Below are 25140 nucleotides of genomic sequence, written 5' to 3'. Positions count from 1 at the left end.
ATATAGTACTTGAAAAATAAGCACATTACATAGTGCGATTAAAGCTCCCATTTCAAACGACACACATAGGGCAGTAAAATCGAAAACATAACATCACTTTACCCATGACAAGACCCATTGTATGAGCCATTTTTGTCCTTTTGCATTATTTCTGCATTGATGTAATAGAGGGACTCGTGTGCATTGTACTCTCTCTCGGTCGTCCTCAGACAAGCTTCCATAGTAGAAGCTACACATTCCGCATTAATAATGACTGTGGGGCGCAGCTCCTGACAGCATGCCCAATCCAACCCTTAATGCTGAGTGTCAAGCAGGGTAGCATCGGGTTCCATTTTATAGTCTTTTGGCATGATTCGGCCGGGGATTGAACCCACAACCTCCCAGTCTCAGGGCGGACACTCATACCACAAGTCCACTGAGCTGGTTGGTACTGGGAAGCATATAAAACCCACGGTGAATCTGAACACTGGAGGGGTTAAGAAGCAAACAGTTTTTGACTGTGTCAAAGCCTTGGAGCTCGTATGTATATGTGATTGGTAAGGGATATACACAGTTATTTTGATTACCTCCTCTAAATCCACTCCATCGTTTTGCTGTACTGCGCTCAAACAAGCAATACTTTGCTCGATTGTAAGCTGCTTGAAAGCCAATTGCTTTCTCGCCATGTTCCAAAACTCCAATTGCTACTCACGACTTGTATGCCTCAGCCGGAGGTGGTTTTTGAAACGGACTTCCGTGTTTGTCGCATACTCATACACAATCATCTCCTCTAAATTTGCTCCTTTGTTTTGCTGTAGTACCGCAATCACGAAAAGCGATAGTTTGGTCAATTGTAAGCTACTTGAAAGCCGATTGCTTCCGTTTCGCCATTTTCTCTCACTCTCTGACTTCTTCCTTCATAACTCTACAACATTCTCCATTGTTCTCCCATGTAGGCTGAGCTTACAGTTTATGTCACCTCTCTATGAGCCAGCAAGCGCAACTCCTATCAAGTGGTCAGAGTTAGACACTACAATGCGCTATACCGGGGTGTCAAACTTATTTTGGTCATAGTCATAGATTGCCTCAAAGGGCCATTCAAATTGTCAACCCAAATAAATGTATTAAAGTCTCATATGGTATATATAGTATAGGTCAGTGGGCCCGGTACCAAGTGACCCACGGACCGGTAATATATAAGAAAAAAAAATATTTTTTATTTTATATATATATATATATATATATATGGCTGGAAAAAGCTGGACTGAAGGACAGCACAGAGGCACTCATCATGGCTGCACAGGAACAGGCTCTGAACACCAGAGCAATAGAGGTCAAGATCTACCACACCAGACAAGACCCAAGGTGCAGGCTGTGCAAAGAGGCCCCTGAGACAGTCCAGCACATAACAGCAGGGTGTAAGATGCTAGCAGGGAAAGCATACATGGAACGTCATAACCAAGTGGCTGGCATAGTGTACAGGAACATCTGTGCAGAGTATGGACTGGAAGCCCCAAGTTCAAAGTGGGAAGCACCCCCTAAGGTGACAGAGAATGGGCGAGCCAAGATCCTGTGGGACTTCCAGATCCAGACTGACAAGAAGGTGATGGCAAACCAACCGGACATTGTGGTGGTGGATAAACAACAGAAGAAGGCCGTTGTAGTGGATGTAGCAATACCAAGCGATGGCAACATCAGGAAAAAAGAACTTGAGAAGCTAGAGAAATACCAGGGCCTCAAAGAAGAGCTTGAGAAGGCCTGGAAAGTGAAGGCCTCGGTGGTGCCCGTGGTCATTGGGGCACTTGGGGCAGTGACCCCCAAACTGGAGGAGTGGCTACAGCAGATTCCAGGAACAACATCAGACATCTCAGTCCAGAAGAGTGCAGTGCTAGGAACAGCCAAAATACTGCGCAGAACCCTCAAGCTCCCAGGCCTCTGGTAGAGGACCCGAGCTTGGAGTGGGAGACCACCCGCGGAGGGTGAGAGGGGAATTTTTTTTTTTTTTTTTTTTTTTTTCATTGACAATCAATTCATTCAAGACGCTCGTCCCGGTCACGTGACATGTTTCCCCAGTCGAGCCCGCAAAGCTAGCAAAAATGAGTAAGAATTTATTTTGAAAAATATAAAAAATTTGGCGAATCTCTCCCTATTACATCTGTCAAGGAAAAATGAGCAAGAAACAGAGAAGTTTGGAAAGCTTCTTCGGAAAGGGAAAAACGTCCAATGAGGACACTGAAGAAGAGGCTACGACTTCTAAGAAAAGGAAAGCTGCATTTAAAAGAACATTTCTGGAGTCCTACTTAAAATATGGATTTATCGCCACAGGTGACTCTGACGCGCCAAGAGCACTCCGCATATGTGGCGAAAGGCTAGCTAACGAGGCAATGAAGCCTTCAAACCTGCTTCGGCACATGGAGACCAAGCATCCTGCATTTAAAGACAAACCTTAACCACTTCGGGTGTCATTGTCTCTGATTACGCCTAGATGGGAACGGCTCATTTTTGAGAAAAGAGCTCGGTGCTCCCACTAATTCAACGTTTTATTTTTATGTGGTTTATATTTGTTTTTATGCCAGTCGTATATTTTATTTCATCCTATATATATATATATATAAATATTTAAATAATATATATATATATATATATAAATATATTTATTTATATAAAGGCCGGTCCGCGAAAATATTTGACACGTAACCGGTCCGTGGTGCAAAAAAGGTTGGGGACCACTGGTATAGGTCACACAACAAACTGATGAAAAACTAGTTTTCAAAACAGACACTAACAAAAACCTCTTCAAATATTTAAAATTGAAATATCGAAATCAAATCAAATATCTAATAAAATATTTTTAAAAAAATAAATGGAAAAAAATAGCTAACAATATCTATTTTTGAAAAGTGAAAACAATTTGAAATTGACATGAATTCGATGCACCATTCGTCTTGGGCCACCTAAAATAATGTGGCGGGTCGTATCTGCCCCCAGGCCTGGACTTTGACAACGGTGCTCTATAGACTTGATTTTAAGTGGCGAGGTGGCCAGTTGTCTTATCTACCCGTTAATAAAATAAAAATAAATTGACGAGAATATTCGTCAACGGGATCCTAAATCATTAATGTCAATGACGAGTATTCCCGTCGCTGCCATACAAAGAGTTAACAGAACTCCATGTCTGCATACTTTTATACTTTCAGGTGGCTTAACACTCTGTTTATCAGCCTTAGGAATTGACTGTATAGCGTTTAGTCAATTCATCCGTGTCAGATTTTTATTTTACTTTAGATAATATAGACTGGTCTTTAAAGAGTGTATTTTTATTCATCCTTTTTCTACCTGAGAGCAGTCAAAGAGGTTTTTCATTTATATTTTATTTATTTAAACAATGTTGGCTGCCTTAAAGAGAGTTATTTAAAAAAAATTGTTAGACCTCAGACTGGTTCAAGAACAGTTCCATTTATTTTATTATGTCAAAGTAGACTGATCATAAAACAAATGTTTATTTTAGGATTCTTGGTGAATTTAGGTAAATTAAAGGACGCATGAAAAATCAACTTTTTTTGCTTGTATTTGGAGTCTCCAGGAGTGTAGAAAAGTGTAACGTATCCCTCCAGGTGCTGTAGAGATACTTTTATGATCTGTTTGGAGTCTATTTTTTACGCCGTTCAGATTTCTCCGTTTTCTGTTACCGTTTTTTTCCATGTATAATGCGCCCCCATGTATAATATGCACCCTAAAAATGGCATGTCGATGCTGGAAAAAAGCCTGTACCCATGTATAATACGCACCCAAATTTTGACTCCTACTTAAGTCCGTAAACGTAAAATTATTTCAGAAAAAAGATCATCTTTGGGAACAACCGGATGTTATTCTGCCGGTCAGTATCACTGCGCATGCGCTAGCAAACTCGCTAGCGAAGAAATGTTTCGGATTTGTGTAGGGTACATTGTGACAGCAAACGAGCAGGTGATCGAGCAAGCGTCTGATACAAGAGCATTGTGTTCGTATGGAGCGTGTTTGAAGTGAACAGCAGAGAAGAAAGCGCATCTGTAATGGCCGGTCTCCGTATCATATCCGGATAAAAAAAAAAAATATATATATATATATATATATATATATATTTTTTTTTATATATATAAAATATATATATATATATTTTTTTTTATACATGGGTACAAAAAAAAAAATATATATATATATATATATATATATATATATATATATATATATATATATATATATTTTTTTTGTACCCATGTATAATGCGCACCCCAGATTTTAGGACAATAAATTAGTTAAATTTTGCGCATTATACATGGACAAAAACGGTACGTATTTTTATCTATTACATCACATCTGTTAGGGCGGGACAAACCAAACAAGGTAATGGGTGTTGCCAAACGGAAATCCGAGCAATAAACATGGCGGATTTGTGAATTCGCCATGTTTATTACGAATCCGCCATGTTTATTACTCGGAGAGACTTTTATAGTCAAGGATGTTGAAGTGGAGGGATCAAAATGTTCTGTTGTTGGATGCATCAATTCATTGCACAACATCAGAACCTCAAAGAAGTGCCTGATCAAATTTCCTTTTTCAAGCAGTGTTTCCACGTCTGTGGGCAAAGTCCTAGTTATTCAAAGAGTGTTTCAGAAATCTTTTATCAGTATAGAGGAGGGTTTGCCGAAAGACTTTGTTTCATTGATGGTTTAGTTCCTTTAATCCAGTGGTTCCCAAACTTTTGCAGGCTGGCGCCCCCTTTGGCTTCCCAGTGAATTCCTAGCGCCCCCCTCCTACCCCCCCCCCCCCCAAACCTTTTTTGCGCCACGGACCGGTTACATGTCAGAAATATTTTCGCGGACCGGCATTTATATAAATAAATAATACATTTATATAAATAAATAAATAATACATTTATAATATCATTACCATTACGTTGAATTAGTGGGAGCACTGAGTTTGTTTCTCAGAAACGAGCCGGTCCCATCTAGACGTAATCGGAGACAATGACACCCGAAGTGATTTAAGGTTTGTCTTTTATTGCAGGATGCTTGGTCTCCATGTGTTGAAGCAGTTTTGAATGCTTCACTGCCTGGTTAGTTAGCCTGTCGCCACATATTAGCTTTGCGGGCTCGACTGGGGAAACATGTCACGTGACCGGGACGAGCGTCTTGACCTGAATTAAGGTCAAGACGCTCGTCGGTGGTTGGGGACCATTGCCCTAACCAGCTCAACACAACACGGCGCGTTCTGGCGAGTCCCCAATTTCATGTTGACTTGAACTCAAGATGATGTTGACCGCCAGAATGCGGGTTTTATTATAAGATAAAATTCTGAACATTACAAGCTTGAAATTACAAACCTGAGCTTTTGCTTTTGTAGCTATGCTGTCGTATCTGACTGGGCCAGAGCGGCGTGCGTGTTGTGTACAAATCGACTGCCGCCCCCCTACCGCCCCTTTCTTCCTCACCGCCCCCCAAGAGCTTTCCACCGCCCCCAGGGGGGCGGTACCGCCCACTTTGGGAACCACTGCTTTAATCTATAGAAATGACGGACAGAATATAGTGTAAGCTTGAGATGAGACAAAAAACAACAACCTGTATTTCACTTTGTCTATGCACTCTTTTTCATAGTATTAGCTTCAGTCTTTCTGATATTTTTGGAGCTTCGTATTCAAGGCTGTTAGTATCCTGAACTCTCTCCCCCCTTTTCCTTAGCATCCTGTACTTTTGCGCTATATTCTGACTGTCTGCTGTATGCACACTTGCTCCATTTTTGCTCCTCTTATTTATTGTTATTTGTTTATTCATTATTTATTCATCACTCTTATTTATTCATTGTTTGTGCATTCTTGATTTTATTTTTTTGTGTTGTTTACTTGTATGTATAATGTGTACTATGTCTTGTCACCGTGGGATAGTGGGAACGTAATTTCGATCTCTCTGTCTGCCTTGGCATGTGAAGAAATTGACAATAAAGCAGACTTTGACATTGACTTTTGACTTATTCATTCGATGGATGGATGGATATATACACATATATAAAAACATATACTGTACATATATACGTACATATACATATGTATTATCATTTTGCCGGATATACCGTAATTTTCGGACTATAAGTCGCGTTTTTTTTCATAGTTTGGGTGGGGGGGCGACTTATACTCAGGAGCGACTTATATATGTTTTATTTCACAAATTTTTACTTGATCATTAACACATCACTTACTTACAAGTATAGTTGACCACATGTTATTTTTAGTATAGTTGATCACTTCACATGCTTTGATATCTTTATCTTGAACATATTCAAAACATGAAAAATAGAGAGAAAAAAATCAAATAAAGTAATTAACACTTTAAAGCGCCATATCCTCTGTACATGTCCTCTGTCACCAGGATGACATAAAGGACGAGAAATTTGATCGATGGATTTAATGATTTGGAGTGACATAAATGGTTTGATAATATTGTTGTTTACGTGTTAGTTATTTAAAATATAGTTTATAAATCGCTGTATGGGCCTGTGGAATAATTTGAACTGCGGCGCGACACACGGCATTGTTGACAAAAGACGATCGATGGATTTAATGAATTGGAGTGACACAGATGGTTTTATAAACGTGTTATTTATGTAATAGTTTTTTTTAAATTAACTGAATGTTACATCAGGCCCGTTCTCAGCTCCTCGTTTGTGTTTGTCACGTTAGCATACCGTATCGTTTAGCCTGTTGTTGCTCGTTCATGTCTGTTCTTGTTGGATTTTGTCGAATAAATTGCCCCCCAAAATGTGACTTATATATGTTTTTTTTTCACATTTTTGGGCATTTTATGGCTGGTGCGACTTATACTCCGGTGCGACTGATAGTCCGAAAATTACGGTATATAATATATTAGGGGTGTAAATCGCAGGTTTTGTCACGATGCGATATCATATCGATACAAAGAATAACGATAGTGGGATAGTGCCAACAGCCTTTAAAACCGCTATCATTAAACCGTTACTTAAGCGACCAAATCTTGACCCGGACTGTCTCAGTAAATATAGGCCAGTTTCAAACCTCCCATTCATAGCAAAACTTCTTGAAAAAGTAGTAGCGCAGCAGCTTATTGATTACATGGTCGCCAATAATCGATATGACACTTTTCAGTCTGGTTTTAGAGCTAATCAGTCCACTGAGACAGCACTTGCTAAAGTGACTAACGATCTCCTCATAGCTATGGATTCAAACACTTCGTCTGTACTGTTACTACTCGATCTTAGTGCTGCCTTCGACACTGTAGACTTCGATATTTTATTAGGGCGTCTTAAAAGTTGTGTTGGTATTTCAGGGTCAGCACTAGGCTGGTTCCATTCCTATCTATCAAACAGGACGCACCGAGTGGTCCATGGTAATGCGTCCTCGGAGCTCTATAATGTTACATGTGGTGTCCCACAGGGATCGGTTCTCGGACCAATTCTTTTTAATATTTATATGATTCCGCTTGGGGACATAATACGTAAATATAACATTAGTTTTCAATGCTATGCGGATGACACCCAATTATATATGCCGTTATCGATGACAGATCCGCGGGATTGTTGTAATCTTGAGGCGTGCCTTGCGGAGATCAAGCAATGGATGTCTCTCAACTTCCTTCGTCTTAACCCAGATAAAACTGAGATGTTGATAATTGGTCCAACTCGTTATCAAAGTCAAAGTCAGCTTTATTGTCAATCTCTCCACATGTCACAACACGCAAAGAGACCGAAATTACGTTTTCTCTATCCCACGGTGACGAGACATATAACACGATAGACACACAAGTACGCGACACAATATAAAAACAAGAAGGCAAAAATTCAAACAATAAATAGTAAGAGTGATGAATAAATAATAAACAGATAACACAATAAATAAGAGGAGCAAAACGGAGCCAGCAAGCATAGCGCAAAAGTAAAAACAATATCATAAACAAGAAGGCACAAACAATAAATAATAAGAGTAATAATAAATAATAAACAGATAACACACCAAATAAGAGCCAGTGTGCATACAGACAGTACAGACAGTAAAAGTACAGGACGCTACGCAGAACGGGGGAGCGAGTTCAGGATCCTAACAGCCTGGAGTATGAAGCTGTTTGAGAGTCTGGTGGTGCGGGAGCGCAGGCTTCTGTACCTCGTCCCAGAGGGCAGAAGCTCGAACAAAGAGTGAGCTGGGTGACTCACATCACTCACAATCGTGGTCGCCATGCGGGTGAGATGGGAGGTGTAAATGTCCTTCAAGGAGGGGAGCGAAGCACCAGCAATTTTACCAGCCGTGTTCACTATGCGCTGCAGGGCCTTCAAGTTGTAGTCAGTGCAGCCGCCACCCCAAACAGCAATACAGCTGGAGACGACACTCTCAATGGTGCCGCGGTAAAATGCAGTCATGACGGCCGGAGGAGCGCTCGCTCGCCTGAGTTTCCGCAGGAAGTACAGGCGGCGCTGGGCTTTCTTTGCCAGCGATGCGGTGTTGGTGGACCAGGAGAGATCCTCACTGATGTGCACCCCCAGGAACTTGGCGCTGCTCACTCTCTCCACCACAGCACCGTCGATGGTCAGCGGCAGGTGTTGGGTGTGACCCTTCCGGAAGTCCACAACAATCTCCTTGGTCTTGTCGACGTTCAGCAGGAGGTTGTTGTCCCTGCACCACGTGGTCAGAAGGTCAACCTCCAGCCTGTATTGAGTCTCGTCTCCCTTGGTGATGAGACCCACCAGAGTCGTGTTGTCAGCAAACTTCACTATACGGTTGTCGCTGTAGGTTGCAGTGCAGTCATGCGTCAGGAGGGTGAAGAGCAGCGGACTGAGCACGCAGCCTTGGGGGGCCTCCGTGCTCAGCGTGATGCTGGCGGAGATTTTGTCGCCAACACGTACTACCTGTGGCCTCTGACAGAGGAAGTCCAGTAGCCAGTTGCAGAGGTAGGTACTGAGGCCCAGCCCGTCGAGTTTGCTGAGGCGTTGTGGCACAATGGTGTTGAAGGCAGAACTGAAGTCCACAAACAGCAATCTCACATACGAGTCCCTTCTCTCCAGGTGGGTGAGGGCCGAGTGGAGGGCAGAGCAGATGGCATCCTCAGAAGACCGTTTGGCTCGGTACGTAAACTGGAAGGGGTCAATGGTGGGGGGGAGAATGGATCGGATGTGCTCCATGACAAGCTGCTCAAAGCACTTCATGATGATGGGCGTAAGTGCCACGGGGCGGTAGTCATTGAAGCAGGACGGAGCGGGCTTCTTCGGCACAGGTACGATGGTGGCAGCTTTGAAACACGACGGGACGATGGCCTGCTGCAGGGAAGTGTTAAAGATGTCTGTGAAGACATCCGTCAGCTCACCAGCGCAGTCCTTCAGCGCTCGACCCGGGATGTTGTCAAGTCCCGCCGCCTTACGGATGTTGATAGCGGCAAGCGCCCTCCTCACGCTGTCGACGGAGAGGCACAGGGGCAGCTCGTGTGAAGGGGGAGTGGCCTTCAGCGGGCAAGTGCTGTTCTGAGCGTCGAAGCGAGCAAAGAAGCGGTTGAGGTCATTGAGCAGACGGACGTCGCCTTCACAGCTCTGCAGCGCGGGCTTGTAATCCGTGATGGTCTGAATGCCCTGCCAAAGGCTCCGTGCGTCCCTGCTGTCCTTGAAGTGGGCGGTAATTTTGCACGAGAACGCCCTCTTTGCTTCTTTGATGCCCCGGGACAGGTCGGCCCTCGCAGTCCTCAAGCCAGCCTCATCCCCTGCTCTAAAGGCTTTGTCCCTGGCCCTCAGCAGCCTGAAGACAGCCCCTGTCAGCCATGGCTTCCGGTTAGTCCGAGTGACGATGGATTTTGAGAGAGTCACATCATCAATGCACTTCCTGATGTAGGAGGAAACAGAGTCAGTATACTCCTCAATGTCTGTCTGATCGTCGCAAGTGGCAGCCCTCCTAAACATGTCCCAGTCAGTAGTGCCAAAGCAGTCTCGAAGCGCATCAGAGGCACCCTCAGGCCACACTCTTACCCGCTTGCGAGCCGGCCTGGATGCTTTCACCATTTGTCTGTATGCGGGCAAAAGCATAACAGTGATATGGTCAGAAAGTCCAAGATGGGGGAGGGGGGCGGCTTTGAAAGCTCTTTTATGCGAAGAGTAGACCAGGTCCAGGAAGCTGTCGCCACGCATAGGGAAATTAACATGCTGGTGAAGCCTCGGAAAAACAGACTTCAGGTTAGCATGATTAAAATCCCCTGCGAAGATGGTGAAACCGTCAGGGTGCGCTGTTTCTTGTTCACTGACAGCCTGGTACAGTTCACTAAGAGCCGCGATCCTGTCGCCTTCGATGTTGGAAGGCGGAATGTAAACCGCGACTAGCAGAATCGCGGTAAATTCCCTTGGCAGGTAAAAAGGACGGCACTTAATGATCACGAACTCCGCCAGTGGCGAGCAGTGCTTGCATACCACTACAGAGTCCCGGCACTATTCGTCACGGATGTAGACGCATATTCCACCTCCACGAGATTTCCCCCCTTGTACAATGGCCCGGTCCGCCCGATAGCACGCTAGCCCAGTGGTGGGCAAACTACGGCCCGCGGGCCACATCCGGCCCACGGGACCGTTTAATCCGGCCCGCCAACCCTGAACAAATTGTATTATTAAACTTTTTTTTTTTGGTCATTTTGCCTGCAATGACTGCGTTTTCCCAGTAGATGGCGAAGCGCTCGCCTGCGCATTTACTACCGGAAGCCGTGTCAGAAAGCTCGGTGCACACTCACAAGTGCGTGTACGTATTCAGTAGTACGGACTTGGCGCACTCTCGCTCTATTCGTATCAGTCCCGAATTTAGAGCGTGGGCTTTGACGACAGCATTCTTATAATTCGCGCGCTGAGCTTTCAGATGCAGTTTTGCGCTAAAGCCACCCACAAACCTTCCCCTGGAATCCTTCCATTAAAATGAGTGGCCCGAAAAAAGAAGTGAGTGCCGAATGTTAAAAAAGAGTGGACAATTTGGCTCGACGTACGCGACGTGACGTTCAGCCACATCAACATCAACCCGTCACAGATCAAGGTAAACGGACCAACACCTCGGATCTCGCCTAAGAATTGCCACAACAAATTTTACTCCAGACTATGACGCACTAGCAAAAAAGGGAGACCAACAACACTGTTCCCACTGAAAATGAACGGGAGGCTCTCAAGTTTATTGTAAAAAAATGCATTTTGAATATGATTTGTACACATGGCAGGGATTGAAACTAGCGACCATTCTCATTTTCAAACAATGCAGGATGCTCAAGGACATTGATGCACCACCTATTTGCGACTAATCTTAACCTGTAAAGTTCTTAGGTGTTTCCCGTTTCCTCACCTCTGTTACCAGGTGTTTGCGAGTTAAAACTCTGCTCTGATTTTCAGATACCCCTCACCGTGTTGCTGTTTTGATTACTTTATCTGGATGTATGCTTTCACCGATTCTTCAAGATGATATATTTGGTCAGAATGTTTGCCGTTTGATGTGATCTCATAAGATAAACATCTTTCATTAATCTGACCTGCAGGCACTGAAGTGATGGAGATTGTTATTCATAATAACAGTGTCGTATTTTATGAGAATCACTGATAGGAGTTTTTTAGTGAATTATTATTTTTTTAATGCTGTTAATAAATGCATTTGTTTTCAAAAAAATTGTTTGGAATATCCATGCTTTACTACCTACTAAAGGCCAAGATCTTTTATGCAATGACCTTTACAGGTCGCTTATATGACTTCACACAACGCCTACGTCCATCTGCTCCTTGTCCGGCCCTCCGGTCCAAATTTAGAACCCAGTTCGGCCCGCGAGTCAAAAAGTTTGCCCACCCCTGCGCTAGCCGCTCCAGATGTTTGGCAGAGTCCGGAATGTTGACAGTCAACCAAGTCTCAGTGAACACGAGCACACAGCAGTCCCGCACTGTCCAGTTTGTAGATCCCAGCAAGCGAATGTAATCCATTTTGTTGTCCAGCGATCGAACATTCGCCAGAAGAATGGAAGGCACGGCCGGGCGAGCAGGGTTTGGCGTTTGCCCCTCTTCAGCCTCCTCGCACACCGCTTTCGACGCTTCCCAACCGGGGGAGGAATAGCAGACGAGCCCGGCAACGCTTCAGGACGTAGCAGTCCGAGCTCCTTTAATGTTCCCTCATCAAAGTCCAGAACTCGACAAAACTCGCTTTGGCCGATGTCAAGCAGAACCTGCCTGCCGTAACTGTAGCACGACTCAGTACGACGAGACGAACAAAAAAAACTGCCGGACAAACACTCATTAGACGGACAAAACACCGTTTGGGCGGGACAGAGAGAGGTCGCTGCGTATGTACGCGCCGCCATCTTGAAAGAGATCAACACTTATTCAAGGAAACCGCTATAACTATAGATAATCGTACTATCACTCAAAGCGATACTGTAACTAATCTCGGGGTAATATTTGACCAAACTCTCCCCTTTCAAAAGCACATTAAGAATATAACCAGACTTGCGTTTTTTCACCTTCGTAATATTGCAAAGATTCGTCCGATCCTCTCGACCGGTGATGCGGAAACTATTATACATGCGTTTGCCACGTCGCGCCTGGACTACTGTAATGTACTATTTTCGGGTCTTCCTGAGTTCCGCATCAAAAGTCTAGTTAGTACAAAATGCTGCTGCAAGGCTGCTCTCTCGGAAAGAAAATTTGATCACATTACCCCAATACTAGCCAACTTACATTGGCTCCCGGTCGATTTAAGATGTGACTTCAAGGTTCTTCTATTAACCTATAAATCGCTGGATGGCTTAGCGCCTTCATATCTCGTCGACCTAGTTGTTCCTTATGTTCCGTCTCGTAACCTTCGTTCGCAAAACGCTACCCTTTTAGCGACACCGAGGGCCAAGAAAATGTCTGCAGGCTCTAGAGCATTTTCTATTCGGGCTCCAGAGCTTTGGAATGCCCTACCAATGGATATTAGGACTGCTACCTCAGTAGAAACATTTAAGACACGTTTTCTCTCCCTCTCCACCCCCTCCCTCCCCCCTCCCCGGCCGGGGAGGTGGTGAGGTGGCACCCATGCTGACAGCGGCTATCTGGATTCTCGTGGGCCAATTCAGGATGGGGGGACTGCAGCTCAACCTCCTCGAAGACACTGCCAGGACAATTGAGGGCTCCTTCGGCAGCCCTCTGCTATGACATGGACATCCACTTTTTATTTAATTGATTTTTATGTTGTATCATTTGTGCCCTCTCTGCATCCATTTCCACCTGGTGATCCTGAAAGGGGGATCCTTCCATCTGTGGTCCCTTCTCAAGGTTTCTCATTTTCCCCCGGTAGGGGTTTTTAAGTTTTTCCTTGCCCTTTTGGGAGCTTAAGATCAGGGGATGCTTTGAGAATAATTGTCAATTTCTGTCTATGTGAAGCCCTTTGAGACTGCTTGTGATTTAGGGCTATACAAATAAACTTGACTTGACTTGATCTCACCCGCAAGGCGACCACGATTGTGAGTGATGTGAGTCACCCCGCTCACTCTTTGTTTGATCTTCTGCCCTCTGGGAAGAGGTACAGGAGCCTGCGCTCCCGCACCACCAGACTCACCATCAGCTTCATACTCCAGGCTGTTAGGATCCTGAACTCTCTCCCCCTTCTGCGTAGCGTCCTGTACTTTTTGCGCTATATTCTGACTGTCTGCTGTAGTGCTCTACGATCGATATATATATTTTTTTAAATAACAAACAAAGAACAATATCCTGATTTATAACAATTCATACGCAAAATCAACAAGGTACTGCAAACTCTTTATTTAGGAAATTACAAGAGTATTGTAGTATACAAAGTGCTTATTTTAACACTGAACTTTGATGTCGTGTTTTTTTCTTTAAATATAAATATAGAGATTTGTGATCCCTGAATATTTGATCACCGCATGGCAGGATTTACAAACTGCACGTGACTTGCCCGTCGAGCCATCTTTTCTTTGGAATCCAAAGTGCTTCCAAACGAATGACTTGAAGCCTAAAGGGGAGCAAATTTCCTCGTCTTTTTGGACACTAGCCATAGCACCAGCCCAGGAGCCGCGTACTAGTTGTCGACTCCCCTTTCACGTGCCTACCCTGCTCACGACACAACAAAGAGGAAGCAAGCAACAATGAACTGGATTTCAAAATAAAGTTGCGTCTAATGTCCGAGGTCAAACACGGCGATATAAATCGATGTTTACGTTTAGCATCGATGCCAATAAATTGTAGAGCATTATATCGATTAATTGATGTGTATCGATGAATCGTTACACCCCTAATATATATACATATATAATGTATTATATATATGTATATGTATATATATATATATATATATATATATATATATATATATATATATATATATATATATATATATATATATATATATATATAAAATGTATTCTGTAATATATATACCGTATTTTTCGGACTAAAAGTCGCTCCAGTCGATCCTTGATCGCATCAGCCATAAAATGCACCACAAAGGGTAAAAAAAACATATATACATAAGTCGCACCGGAGTTTAAGTCGCATTTTGGGGGAAATTTATTTGACAAAATCCAACACCAAGAACAGACATGAACCAGCAACAACAGGCTAAACGATACGGTATGCTCTTTCACGGTCGTTCTCAGACGAGCTTCCATCGGAGTCTCCAATCCATCCGGTTCTCCATAAACCCAGCCAGCTCGGAATAGTTTTTAGTTTTTAACGTCCACGTATGTTAGCGCGGGATGTCCTTATGATCGATGCCAGCGCGTGCTAACGTGACAGAAACACAAACGAGGAGCTGAGAACGGGCCTGACGTAACATTAACAGTGATTCAAATAACAATAATATAAACAACAATTTTATCAAACCATCCGTGTCTGCGTACAGACAGGAGGTGGAGCGGTTGGTCCACTGGTGCAGCCAAAACCACATGGACCTGAACCCGCTCAAGACCGTGGAGATGACACTGGACTTCAGGCGAGACCCTTCACCACTTTTACCCCTCACGATCCGCAGTAATACTATTCTCTCCACAGACACCTTCAAGTTCCTGGGAACCACCATCTCTTGGGACCTGAAATGGACCGGCCACATAGACTCTGTCCGGAAGAAGGCCCAGCAGAGGCTGTACTTCCTGAGACAGCTCAAGAAGTTCAACCTGCCGCGAGAGCTTCTGAAGACCTTCTACACTGCCATCATCCAGTCTGTCCTCTACACCTCCATCACTGTCTGGTTTGGATCGGCCTCCAAACAAGACAAGCACAGACTGCAACCAGAATCAGGACTGCAGAAAAGATCATTGGAATCAACCTCCCATCTATCCAAGACTTGTACCTGTCCAGGACCAGGAAACGTGCAAGGAACATCTCTACAGACCCTTCTCACCCAGGTTGCAGTCTGTTTGAACTACTCCCCTCCGGACGGCGTTATAGAGCTTGCTACGCCAAAACCAGCAGACACAGAGACAGCTTCTTCCCGCAGGCTTTTGCTCTGATGAACTCACACCACTCTAAGAGTCTCAGAGTCATTACTGTGCAATAACATCCTGCTCTCCTTTTTTGAATTTGTCTACACTGTTTGTACTATGTGTCCTCTCTGCATCCATTGCAGCCTGGTCGTCCTGGAAGAGGGACCTTCCCATCTGTGGTCTCTTCTCAAGGTTTCTCATTTCCCCTAGCTGGAGTTTTGAGTTTTTCCTTGCCCTTTTGGGAGTTTAAGATCAGGGGATGTTTGAGAATATTTTTCATATGTCCTGAGTGTTGTTAGTCACCTAAATGTTGAACAGAGAGTGTGATTTACCGAAGTCAAATTCTTGAATCTTGAGTCACTCCAAATCATTAAATCCATTGGAATCTTCGTCCTTGTATGAACACCGGCGCTTGTAAACCCGGAAGTGTGTGTGGCGCGGCGCTGACGTCAGTTGCAATTCAACTTATTCCACAGGCCCATATATCTATATATAAACTATATATCAAACTATAATATAAACAACAATTTTATCGAACCATCTGTGTCACTCCAAATCATTAAATCCATTGAAATCTTCGTCCTCTGTGTCAGCTGTCGACTCCGGGACTCGTCAGCCTTGTCGTCAGCCTTGTCGTCAGTTGCAGTTCCAATTCTTCGACAGATCTACGTATACATTATAGTCACTCCCAGTACGACGCCGATTGCGGCGAGGACTACCTGAATGTCGCCGATTGCGGCTGGGACGCCCCGAATGCCGTCGATTGCGGCGCCGACTCCCTGTATGCCGCCGATTGCAGCTGGGAAACTCCATATGCCGGCAATTGCGACGGGGACTCCCCGAATGCCGCCTATTGCGGCGCGGACTTCTGGAATTCCGCCGATTGAGGCACGGGGTCACAGAATGCCGTGAATTGCGGTGCGGACTCCCGAATGCCGCCGATTGCGTGCAAACTCCCCGAATGCCGCAGATTGCGGCGCGGACTCCCCGAATGCCGCCGATTGCGGTGCGGACTCCCAGTATGCCGCCGATTGCGGCTGGGACTCCCGGGGAGTACAATATAGTTATATACTATATAACTATATTGTAGCGTTACCAAAGTACCAGGCAAGACGTGGGTTTGGTTACCGGCTGTTTATTTCACAAAACAAGAACTCAACATATGATTCAACACACAGTTCCATAAGCAAGCGCCTTGGATCGCTCAACCCCAAATTTTCCAAATAAATAGATCATGCGACAGTATATTTTGTTTTTAAACATTCATTAATCCTCTGAATTTATTATCCTCATGAGGGTTGGGTGTGTAACACAGACGACAATGATGGGCCAAAGCTGCTGCACAACACATATACAGGACTGTCTCGGAAAATTAGAATATTGTGATAAAGTTCTATATTTTCTGTAATTCAATTAAAAAAACAAAAATGTCATACATTCTGGACTCATTACAAATCAGCTGATATATTGCAAGCCTTTTATTATTTTAATATTTCTGAGTATGGCTTACAGCTTACAGCGGACAGTGCGTGACTGCTGTGTGCTCGTGTTTACTGAGACTTGGTTGACCGACAACATTCCGGACTCTGCTGTACGTCTGGAGCGGCTAGCGTGCTATCGGGCGGATCGGGCCATTGTACAAGGGGGAAAATCTCGTGGCGGTGGAATATGCGTCTACATCCGTGGCGAGTGGTGCCGGGACTCTGTAGTGGTATGCGAGCACTGCTCGCCGCTGGCGGAGTTTGTGATCATTAAGTGCTGTCCTTTTTACCTGCCAAGGGAATTTACCCCGATTCTGCTAGTTGCAGTTTACGTCCCGCCTTCCAACATCGAAGGCGACAGGATCGCGGCTCTTGGTGAACTGTACCAGGCTGTCAGTGAACAACAGACAGCGCACCCTGACGGTTTCACCATCTTCGCTGGGGATTTTAATCATGCTAACCTGAAGTCTGTTTTTCCGAGGCTTCACCAGCATGTTAATTTCCCTATGCGTGGCGACAGCTTCCTGGACCTGGTCTACTCTTCGCATAAAGGAGCTTTCAAGCCGCCCCCCTCCCCCATCTTGGGCTTTCTGACCATATCACTGTGATGCTTTTGCCCGCATACAGACAAATGGTGAGAGCATCCAGACCGGTTCGCAAGCGGGTACGGGTGTGGCCTGAGGGTCCCTCTGATGCGCTTTGTGACTGCTTTGGCTCTACTGACTGGGACATGTTTAGGAGGGCTTCCACTTGTGACGATCGGACAGACATTGAGGAGTATACTGACTCTGTTTCCTCCTACATCGGGAAGTGCATTGATGATGTGACTCGCTCAAAATACATCGTCTCTCGGGCCAACCGGAAGCCATGGCTGACGGGGGCTTTCTTCAGGCTGCTGAGGGCCAGGGACAAAGCCTTTAGAGCGGGGGATGAGGCTGGCTTGAGGACTGTGAGGGCCGACCTGTCCCGGGGCATCAAAGAAGCGAAGAGGGCGTTCTCTTGCAAAATTACCGCCCACTTCAAGGACAGCAGGGACGCACGGAGCCTGTGGCAGGGTATTCAGACCATCACAGACTACAAGCCCGCGCCGCAGAGCTGTGAGGGCGACATCCATCTGCTCAACGATCTGAACCGCTTCTTTGCTCGCTTCGACGCTCAGAACAGCACTTGCCCGCTGAAGACCCCTCCCCCTCCACACGGAGCCTTTGGCAGGGCATTCAGACCATCACGGACTACAAGCCCTCACCGCAGAGCTGTGATGGCGACGTCCGTCTGCTCAATGACCTTAACCGCTTCTTTGCTCGCTTCGACGCCCAGAACAGCACTTGCCCGCTGAAGGCCACTCCCCCTTCACACGAGCTGCCCCTGTGCCTCTCCGCCGACAGCGTGAGGAGGGCGCTTGCCGCTATCAACATCCGTAAGGCGGCGGGCCCTGACAACATCTCGGGTCGAGCGCTGAAGGACTGCGCTGGTGAGCTGACGGGTGTCTTCACGGACATCTTTAACACTTCCCTGCAGCAGGCCATCGTCCCGTCGTGTTTCAAAGCTGCCACCATCATACCGGTGCCGAAGAAACCTGCTCCGTCCTGCTTCAATGACTACCGCCCCGTGGCACTTACGCCCATCATCATCCGGAGTATAAGTCGCATTTTGGGGGGAAATTTATTAAACAAAATCCAACACCAAGAACAGACATGAACGAGCAACAACAGGCTAAACGTATAGGTATGCTAACGTAATATAAACACAAACGAAGAGCTGAGAACGGGCCTGACGTAACATTCAGTTATTAAAAAAAACTATTACATAAAAAACACGTTTATAAAACCATCTGTGTCACTCCAATTCATTAAATCCATCGATCGTCCTTTGTCAACAATGGGTGCGCGCCGCTGACGGCGCTTGCACTTCAAAATATTTCACAGGCCCATATAACCATATATAAATTAGATATCAAATAACTATTATATACGCAATAATATTATCAAACCATCTGTGCACTCTAAATCATTAAATCCATCGATCAAATTCTTCGTCCTTTGTCAACAACGCTGCGCGTGCGCCCTGACCGTCAGCCTCGTCGTTATTCTACAGATCTAGTATATAACTATATTGTAGCGTTAATAAAGTACAAGGAAAGACGTGGGTTCCCCAGACCGTCCCCAGACAGCCACCCGGCCGAGCGCCGGCCCCCGACTTCTATCCACGGATGTGAAAGAGAGCTCCGTAAAGTAGGACCAGGCGTGCGTAAAAGCCATAATAGTTTTTCAAATCTTCTGTGTAGGGTTGCAAAATTCCGGAAATTTTCAAACTTGGAAACTTTCCATGGGAATTAACGGGAATAAACGGGAATAAACGGGAATAAACGGGAATAAACCGGGAATTTACTAAACTGAAGGTATGTTCTTATTAGGGAACTTAAATATAGTTGTGTAAAATAATATTTTAGCATAATCCTGACTAAAACAACCAGATATCATGCAGCACAGTTGAATATCTTTGCTATCACATGCTCACATAGCTGCAGGGCCACTGAGACCACGCCCCCTACATGTGCTGTTCATTCCTCCATCACATGCACAGATGATTTATACAATTCTGGACCACACTTTTGAGTCCAGAGCACACAAATTGAAGCCAGACTTTTGAGCCTGTGGACTGCATGAAGTGAAGTAAGTTTTGATGACATTATATGGTAATATATTTAGAGATATTTTTATATGTAAGTGCTATATTTAGCCTTATGGTGGAAAAAATAAAACTGGTCAAAACCAAATAAACCACAATTTATACAGTAAATATCACTTTAACAGACAGGAGTGGAACTTTGATGTTGCTAGATATCATTTGCACCTAAGTAAATAACAATAACTAATAGTTTTAAAAACATCTTGTATATTTTGGATTTTATGAGTTGTATCTCCACCAGGATACATTGGACACATCCCCAGGGATGTGTAGCTTCACAGACACATTGTTGTATTTTTTCAGAGTTGTGGGTTAAGAATTAAGAACAATAACATTTAGTTGTTTTTTTATATTAAATTATAAACAATTTAATAATTTTAATATAACTTCAACAGCTCAGGGACATCAAAGAGAGAAAAATGCCACGTGCGCCATCCGATGTGTGGAGACATTTCACACAAGCTAATTTGCAAGGAAAGTCTTTGTATATCTGCAAATATTGTGAAAAGGCATACACAAAAAATGCCACAAAAATGCAGCAGCATATTGCAAAGTGCAACAAATTTCCTCAAGGCTCAACACGTGCAACAGATGGGAGTTCCACTACAGATGAAAATAAATCTGCATCAGCCGCATCAGAGTCAGATACCCTCTCATCAGCTCCTGGTCCCTCTGGCATCAGAGGATTCTTTGATCATATGGATGAACAAAGCAAGAGACGTGCAGATGAGTGTATCGCTCGTGCAGTCTATGCAACTGGCTCACCCCTGATGCTAACGGCCAATGTGTACTGGAAGAGATTTTTGAATGTTCTCCGGCCAGCATACACCCCCCCAACCAGACATGCGCTATCCACTCATTTGCTGGATGAAGAGTTTGGCAGGGTGCAGACAAAAGTCAAGGAAACTATTGACAAAGCAGACTGTATTTCAGTCATCTCAGATGGATGGTCAAATATCCGTGGACAGGGTATCATCAACTACATTGTCACCACTCCTAAACCTGTATTCTTCAAGAGTGTAGACACAAAGGACAACAGACACACAGGCATCTACATTGCTGATCAGCTGAAAGTGGTCATCAATGATCTTGGACCAGAGAAGGTTTTTGCACTTGTGACTGATAATGCGGCAAATATGAAGGTTGCCTGGGAACACGTGGAGGAGACCTTCCCTCATATAACAACCATTGGCTGTGCTGCCCATGCTCTCAATCTTCTCCTTAAAGACATAATGGCACTAAAGACAATGGACATTCTATACAAGCGAGTGAAGCAAGTTGTCAAGTATGTGAAGGGCAAACAAGTAGCTTCAGCAACTTATCTGTCGAAGCAAAAGGAAAAAAACAAAAATACCACGCTGAAGCTCCCCAGCATCACACGATGGGGTGGCGTTGTCATCATGTATGACAGTCTTTTGGATGGAAAGGAGTCCCTGCAAGAGATGGCCATATCCCAGACTGCAGGCATCAAAAGTGACATAAAGAAAGTCATGTTAGATGATGTGTTTTGGGAAAGATTGTCCAGCAGTCTGGGAATCCTCAAACCAATTGCAGCAGCAATAGCCAAGATAGAGGGTGATGGTGCCATCTTATCAGATGTCCAGTGTCTTTTTGCAGACCTCAAAGAAGACATCCAGACAGTCCTGCCCACTTCCCTACTGCTTAAAGCAGAGGAAACTGCTGTTGTGAAGTTGCTAGAAAAGCGCAGGGAGTTCTGCATGAAGCCGTTGCATGCAGCAGCATACATGCTGGACCCAAAATATGACAGGGATTTACTCTCTGGGGAAGAGATGAGCAGTGCTTACACCGTTATTACAGCCTTGTCAGACCACCTGGGCCTTGATAAAGGCAAAGTACTTGGCAGTTTGGCAAAGTACAGAACAAAGCAAGGCCTTTGGGAAGGGGATGCAATCTGGCAGTCATGCCAGCATATATCTGCAGCCACCTGGTGGAAGGGACTTTGTGGATCGGAGGCTCTTGCACCTATAGCCTCCATCATACTCCAGATCCCACCATCATCAGCTGCCTCAGAGCGAAACTGGTCCATGTTTGGGAACACACACACAAAGGTGCGCAACAGGCTCACAAATCTGAGAGTGGAAAAATTGGTTGCTATTCGGGCTAACCTGAGGCTCTTTGAGCCTGACAAAGAGCCATCCTCCACAAGGCTGGACAGTGACTCTGAAGAGGAAGAGTTAGAGTCCGATGTTGAGGAAGTGGACATGCAGGATGTTGAGACCCACAAATGCCTACTGCCTGAAAGGGTTTAGCAAGAAAATGAGAAGCTTGAGAAGCTCTAGGGAAGCTGACTTTTTTTTATGTGCATGTGGATTGGGACTTTTTTGGAGAGATTTATTTAACATTTTGAATGGGACTTTGTTTGGATTTTTGGATTAGGGGGATGCATTTGTGTTCATTTTTGAGTAAAATTTAACTCCACGTTCATGTGTTTGTTCTGTTTGATTGTTCAACTTATAAATAAATCTGTTTTAATTGTATCTGCTTTAATTGTATTATTTTGCTTATAACTAAACAATTATTTTTGCTTAGATATGATACCTTTCCACTAAATTACCCTCAATTCCCATAAATTCCCATTAAATTCCCATGAATTCCCATAAATTCCCATAAATTCCCATAATTCCCATGGAAAGTTTCCAATTTGGAATATTTCCAAAATTCCCGAGCTTAACTTCCCATGGAAATTTACCGGAAACTTTCCGGAAATTTACCGGAAATTTTCCACCCCTTTGCAACCCTACTTCTGTGTCACTCCAAATCCTTAAATCCTTCAAACTCTTCGTCCTCTGTGTCACTCAGAAACAAAGCCGCTAATGATGGCGGTAATACTTGGGGCCCTTCGTCATCCCGTGATCAATCTTTGTCCTTTTTGTAAACAACCGCCGTGCCACGCTGCTGACGTCACTTGAAATTCAAGTTCGTTTATCGCGGTTTCACTTTTTGTTTTGAAAATGTTTGAAAGAATTCATATATAAGTCACTCATTATAAGTCGTCCCCCACCCAAACTATGAAAAAAAACGCGAAAAGTCCGAAAATTATGATATATATATATATATATATATAATATATATATAAATATATAGGGTGTTTCATAAAGTACGCAGTTTTTTATTTGCGCGGGATTTTTTTGTTTGAAGATTGTCAGCACTGTTCCTATCATTTTCGTTATCTATTATCACTCCGATTAGAAGACCGTTGGTCGTTTTTCCATTTTGTGGCCATGGAGCGGTTCAGTATCGAGCAACGCATTCTTATTGTGAAAACTCTTTACAAAAACGAGGAGTGCTACGCAGAGACTGTCCGTAAACTTCGCGCGATCTTTGGACGTGACAATGCCCCGACCGCAACAACAGTTTCGAGGTTGGTACAGAAATTTGAAGAATCTGGCTCAGTTGCAACCAGAAAATCGCCCGGTCGAAACCGTAATGTTCGAACGCAACAAAACATTGCGGTAGTGCAAGACAGTGTGAATGTGAGCCCTGTGAAGTAGCTTTGCCATCGTTCGCAACAGTTGGGTATGTCAACATCTTCAGTCCATCGAATACTAAAAAAAGATCTTCATATGCACCCCACGTGAACAAACCTCAAACGATTACCGAACTGAAGATGGAAATTCAACGGGTAATCGGCGAAATCAACAGGGACGTCTGCAAAAGAGTTATCGTTAATTTCAACGATCGGATGACTGCCTGCAGAGAAAGTGGAGGTGGACATATGCTCGATATCATTTCTCATTATTAAATTGAAGTATATGTTGACTGAAATTAAATAAAAATTTTGAATTTTGCATCGATTTTGGCTGATTTATTGCATTTCTAAAAACTGCGTAGTTTATGAAACACCCTATATAATAATTCCCCTCTCACCCTCCGCGGGTGGTCTCCCACTCCAAGCTCGGGTCCGCTACCAGAGGCCTGGGAGCTTGAGGGTTCTGCGCAGTATTTTGGCTGTTCCTAGCACTGCACTCTTGATGTCTGATGTTCCTGGAATCTGCTGTAGCCACTCCTCCAGTTTGGGGGTCACTGCCCCAAGTGCCCCAATGACCACGGGCACCACCGAGGCCTTCACTTTCCAGGCCTTCTCAAGCTCTTCTTTGAGGCCCTGGTATTTCTCTAGCTTCTCAAGTTCTTTTTTCCTGATGTTGCCATCGCTTGGTATTGCTATATCCACTACAACGGCCTTCTTCTGCTGTTTGTCCACCACCACGATGTCCGGTTGGTTCGCCATCACCATCTTGTCAGTCTGGATCTGGAAGTCCCACAGGATCTTGGCTCGCCCATTCTCTGCCACCTTAGGGGGTGCTTCCCATTTTGAACTTGGGGCTTCCAGTCCATACTCTGCACAGATGTTCCTGTACACTATGCCAGCCACTTGGTTATGACGTTCCATGTTTGCTTTCCCTGCTAGCATCTTACACCCTGCTGTTATGTGCTGGACTGTCTCAGGGGCCTCTTTGCACAGCCTACACCTTGGGTCTTGTCTGGTGTGGTAGATCTTGGCCTCTATTGCTCTGGTGTTCAGAGCCTGTTCCTGTGCAGCCATGATGAGTGCCTCTGTGCTGTCCTTCAGTCTAGCTTTTTCCAGCCATTGGTAGGATTTCTTGACGTAAGCCACTTCACTTATCTGCCGATGGTACATCCCATGTAGGGGTTTGTCCTCCCATGATGGTGTCTCTAGCCACTCTTCCTCTGTTTGCCATTGTCTGAGACATTCACTGAGCACGTCATCCGTTCGGGCTTTTTCCTTGATGTACTCATGGACCTTGGCTCTTTCATCCCGAACAGTGGCTCTCACACTCAGTAGTCCTCGGCCTCCTTCTTTACGGCTAGTGTACAGTCTCAGGGTGCTGGACTTAGGCAGGAACCCTCCGTGCATGGTTAGGAGCTTCCGTGTCTTGACATCTGTGGTCTGCGTCTCTTCCTTTGGCAGGGCTCGAAGCTTATTTTTTGCCCAAGTTGCCCTCGGGCAAGTTGGAGAAAATTTTACTTGCCCGAAACAAAATTTTACTTGCCCGAATTTTTTTGGAGTGGATTTTTACTTGCCCGACACATTTTTGCAATAAAAAAGACAACACTATAAGTTTTGCCTTCATATGCCTTCGTATCCGCCAACCGGAAACAAGCTCTGCTGGTGCGCAGGCGCAGAAGAGCCAGGGACGAGTGAGGGAGCATGCATTTAATTACGAAGCGCTTTGCCGTTATCAATGTATTGCAGACTTACACGAGAAACTAACCGCTCCCTAGAAAACAAAATGTCGGACCAGAAGCGGCAGAAGTTGCGAGAAATTATGCACAAAATCGTGTTTTTACAGCTTGAAAACATGGTATTATGGCAGGGCAAGTTCGGGCAAGTGAGGAAAAAATTCTACTTGCCCGTCTGCCATCGCTACTTGCCCCGGGCAATCGGGCAATGGTTAGTTTCGAGCCCTGCTTTGGCCAGCTTATTATTCCTGCAGGGTATCTGATGACTGGCAGGGCGTAGCTGTTTATTGCCCGGATCT

At 44.7% G+C, this 25140-nt stretch overlaps 1 protein-coding gene across 8 annotated transcripts in view; it reads right to left on the bottom strand.

Moving 5' to 3' along the window:
• Nucleotides 1–25140, bottom strand: part of chst6 (carbohydrate sulfotransferase 6) — a 69911-nt gene that overhangs the window by 41697 nt on the left and 3074 nt on the right. The window contains exon 2 of one of the 8 annotated variants that reach the window (XM_061283803.1): nucleotides 5526–9844. The exons of 6 other annotated variants lie outside the window; for them this stretch is intronic. In XM_061283803.1, coding sequence (XP_061139787.1) covers nucleotides 8050–9180 — 1131 coding nt within the window. In that variant the 5' untranslated portion in view covers nucleotides 9181–9844 and the 3' untranslated portion in view covers nucleotides 5526–8049. Of the gene's footprint in view, nucleotides 1–5525; nucleotides 9845–21942 lie in introns of those variants that run through there. One more of the 8 variants, XM_061283804.1, reaches the window with a different exon arrangement.

The sequence above is a fragment of the Syngnathus typhle genome, linkage group LG7 (genome assembly GCF_033458585.1).
Source record: "Syngnathus typhle isolate RoL2023-S1 ecotype Sweden linkage group LG7, RoL_Styp_1.0, whole genome shotgun sequence".
NCBI lineage: Eukaryota > Metazoa > Chordata > Actinopteri > Syngnathiformes > Syngnathidae > Syngnathus > Syngnathus typhle.
Note: the sequence above shows the minus strand (reverse complement) of the source record. Positions and strands in the feature narration are given on the sequence as shown.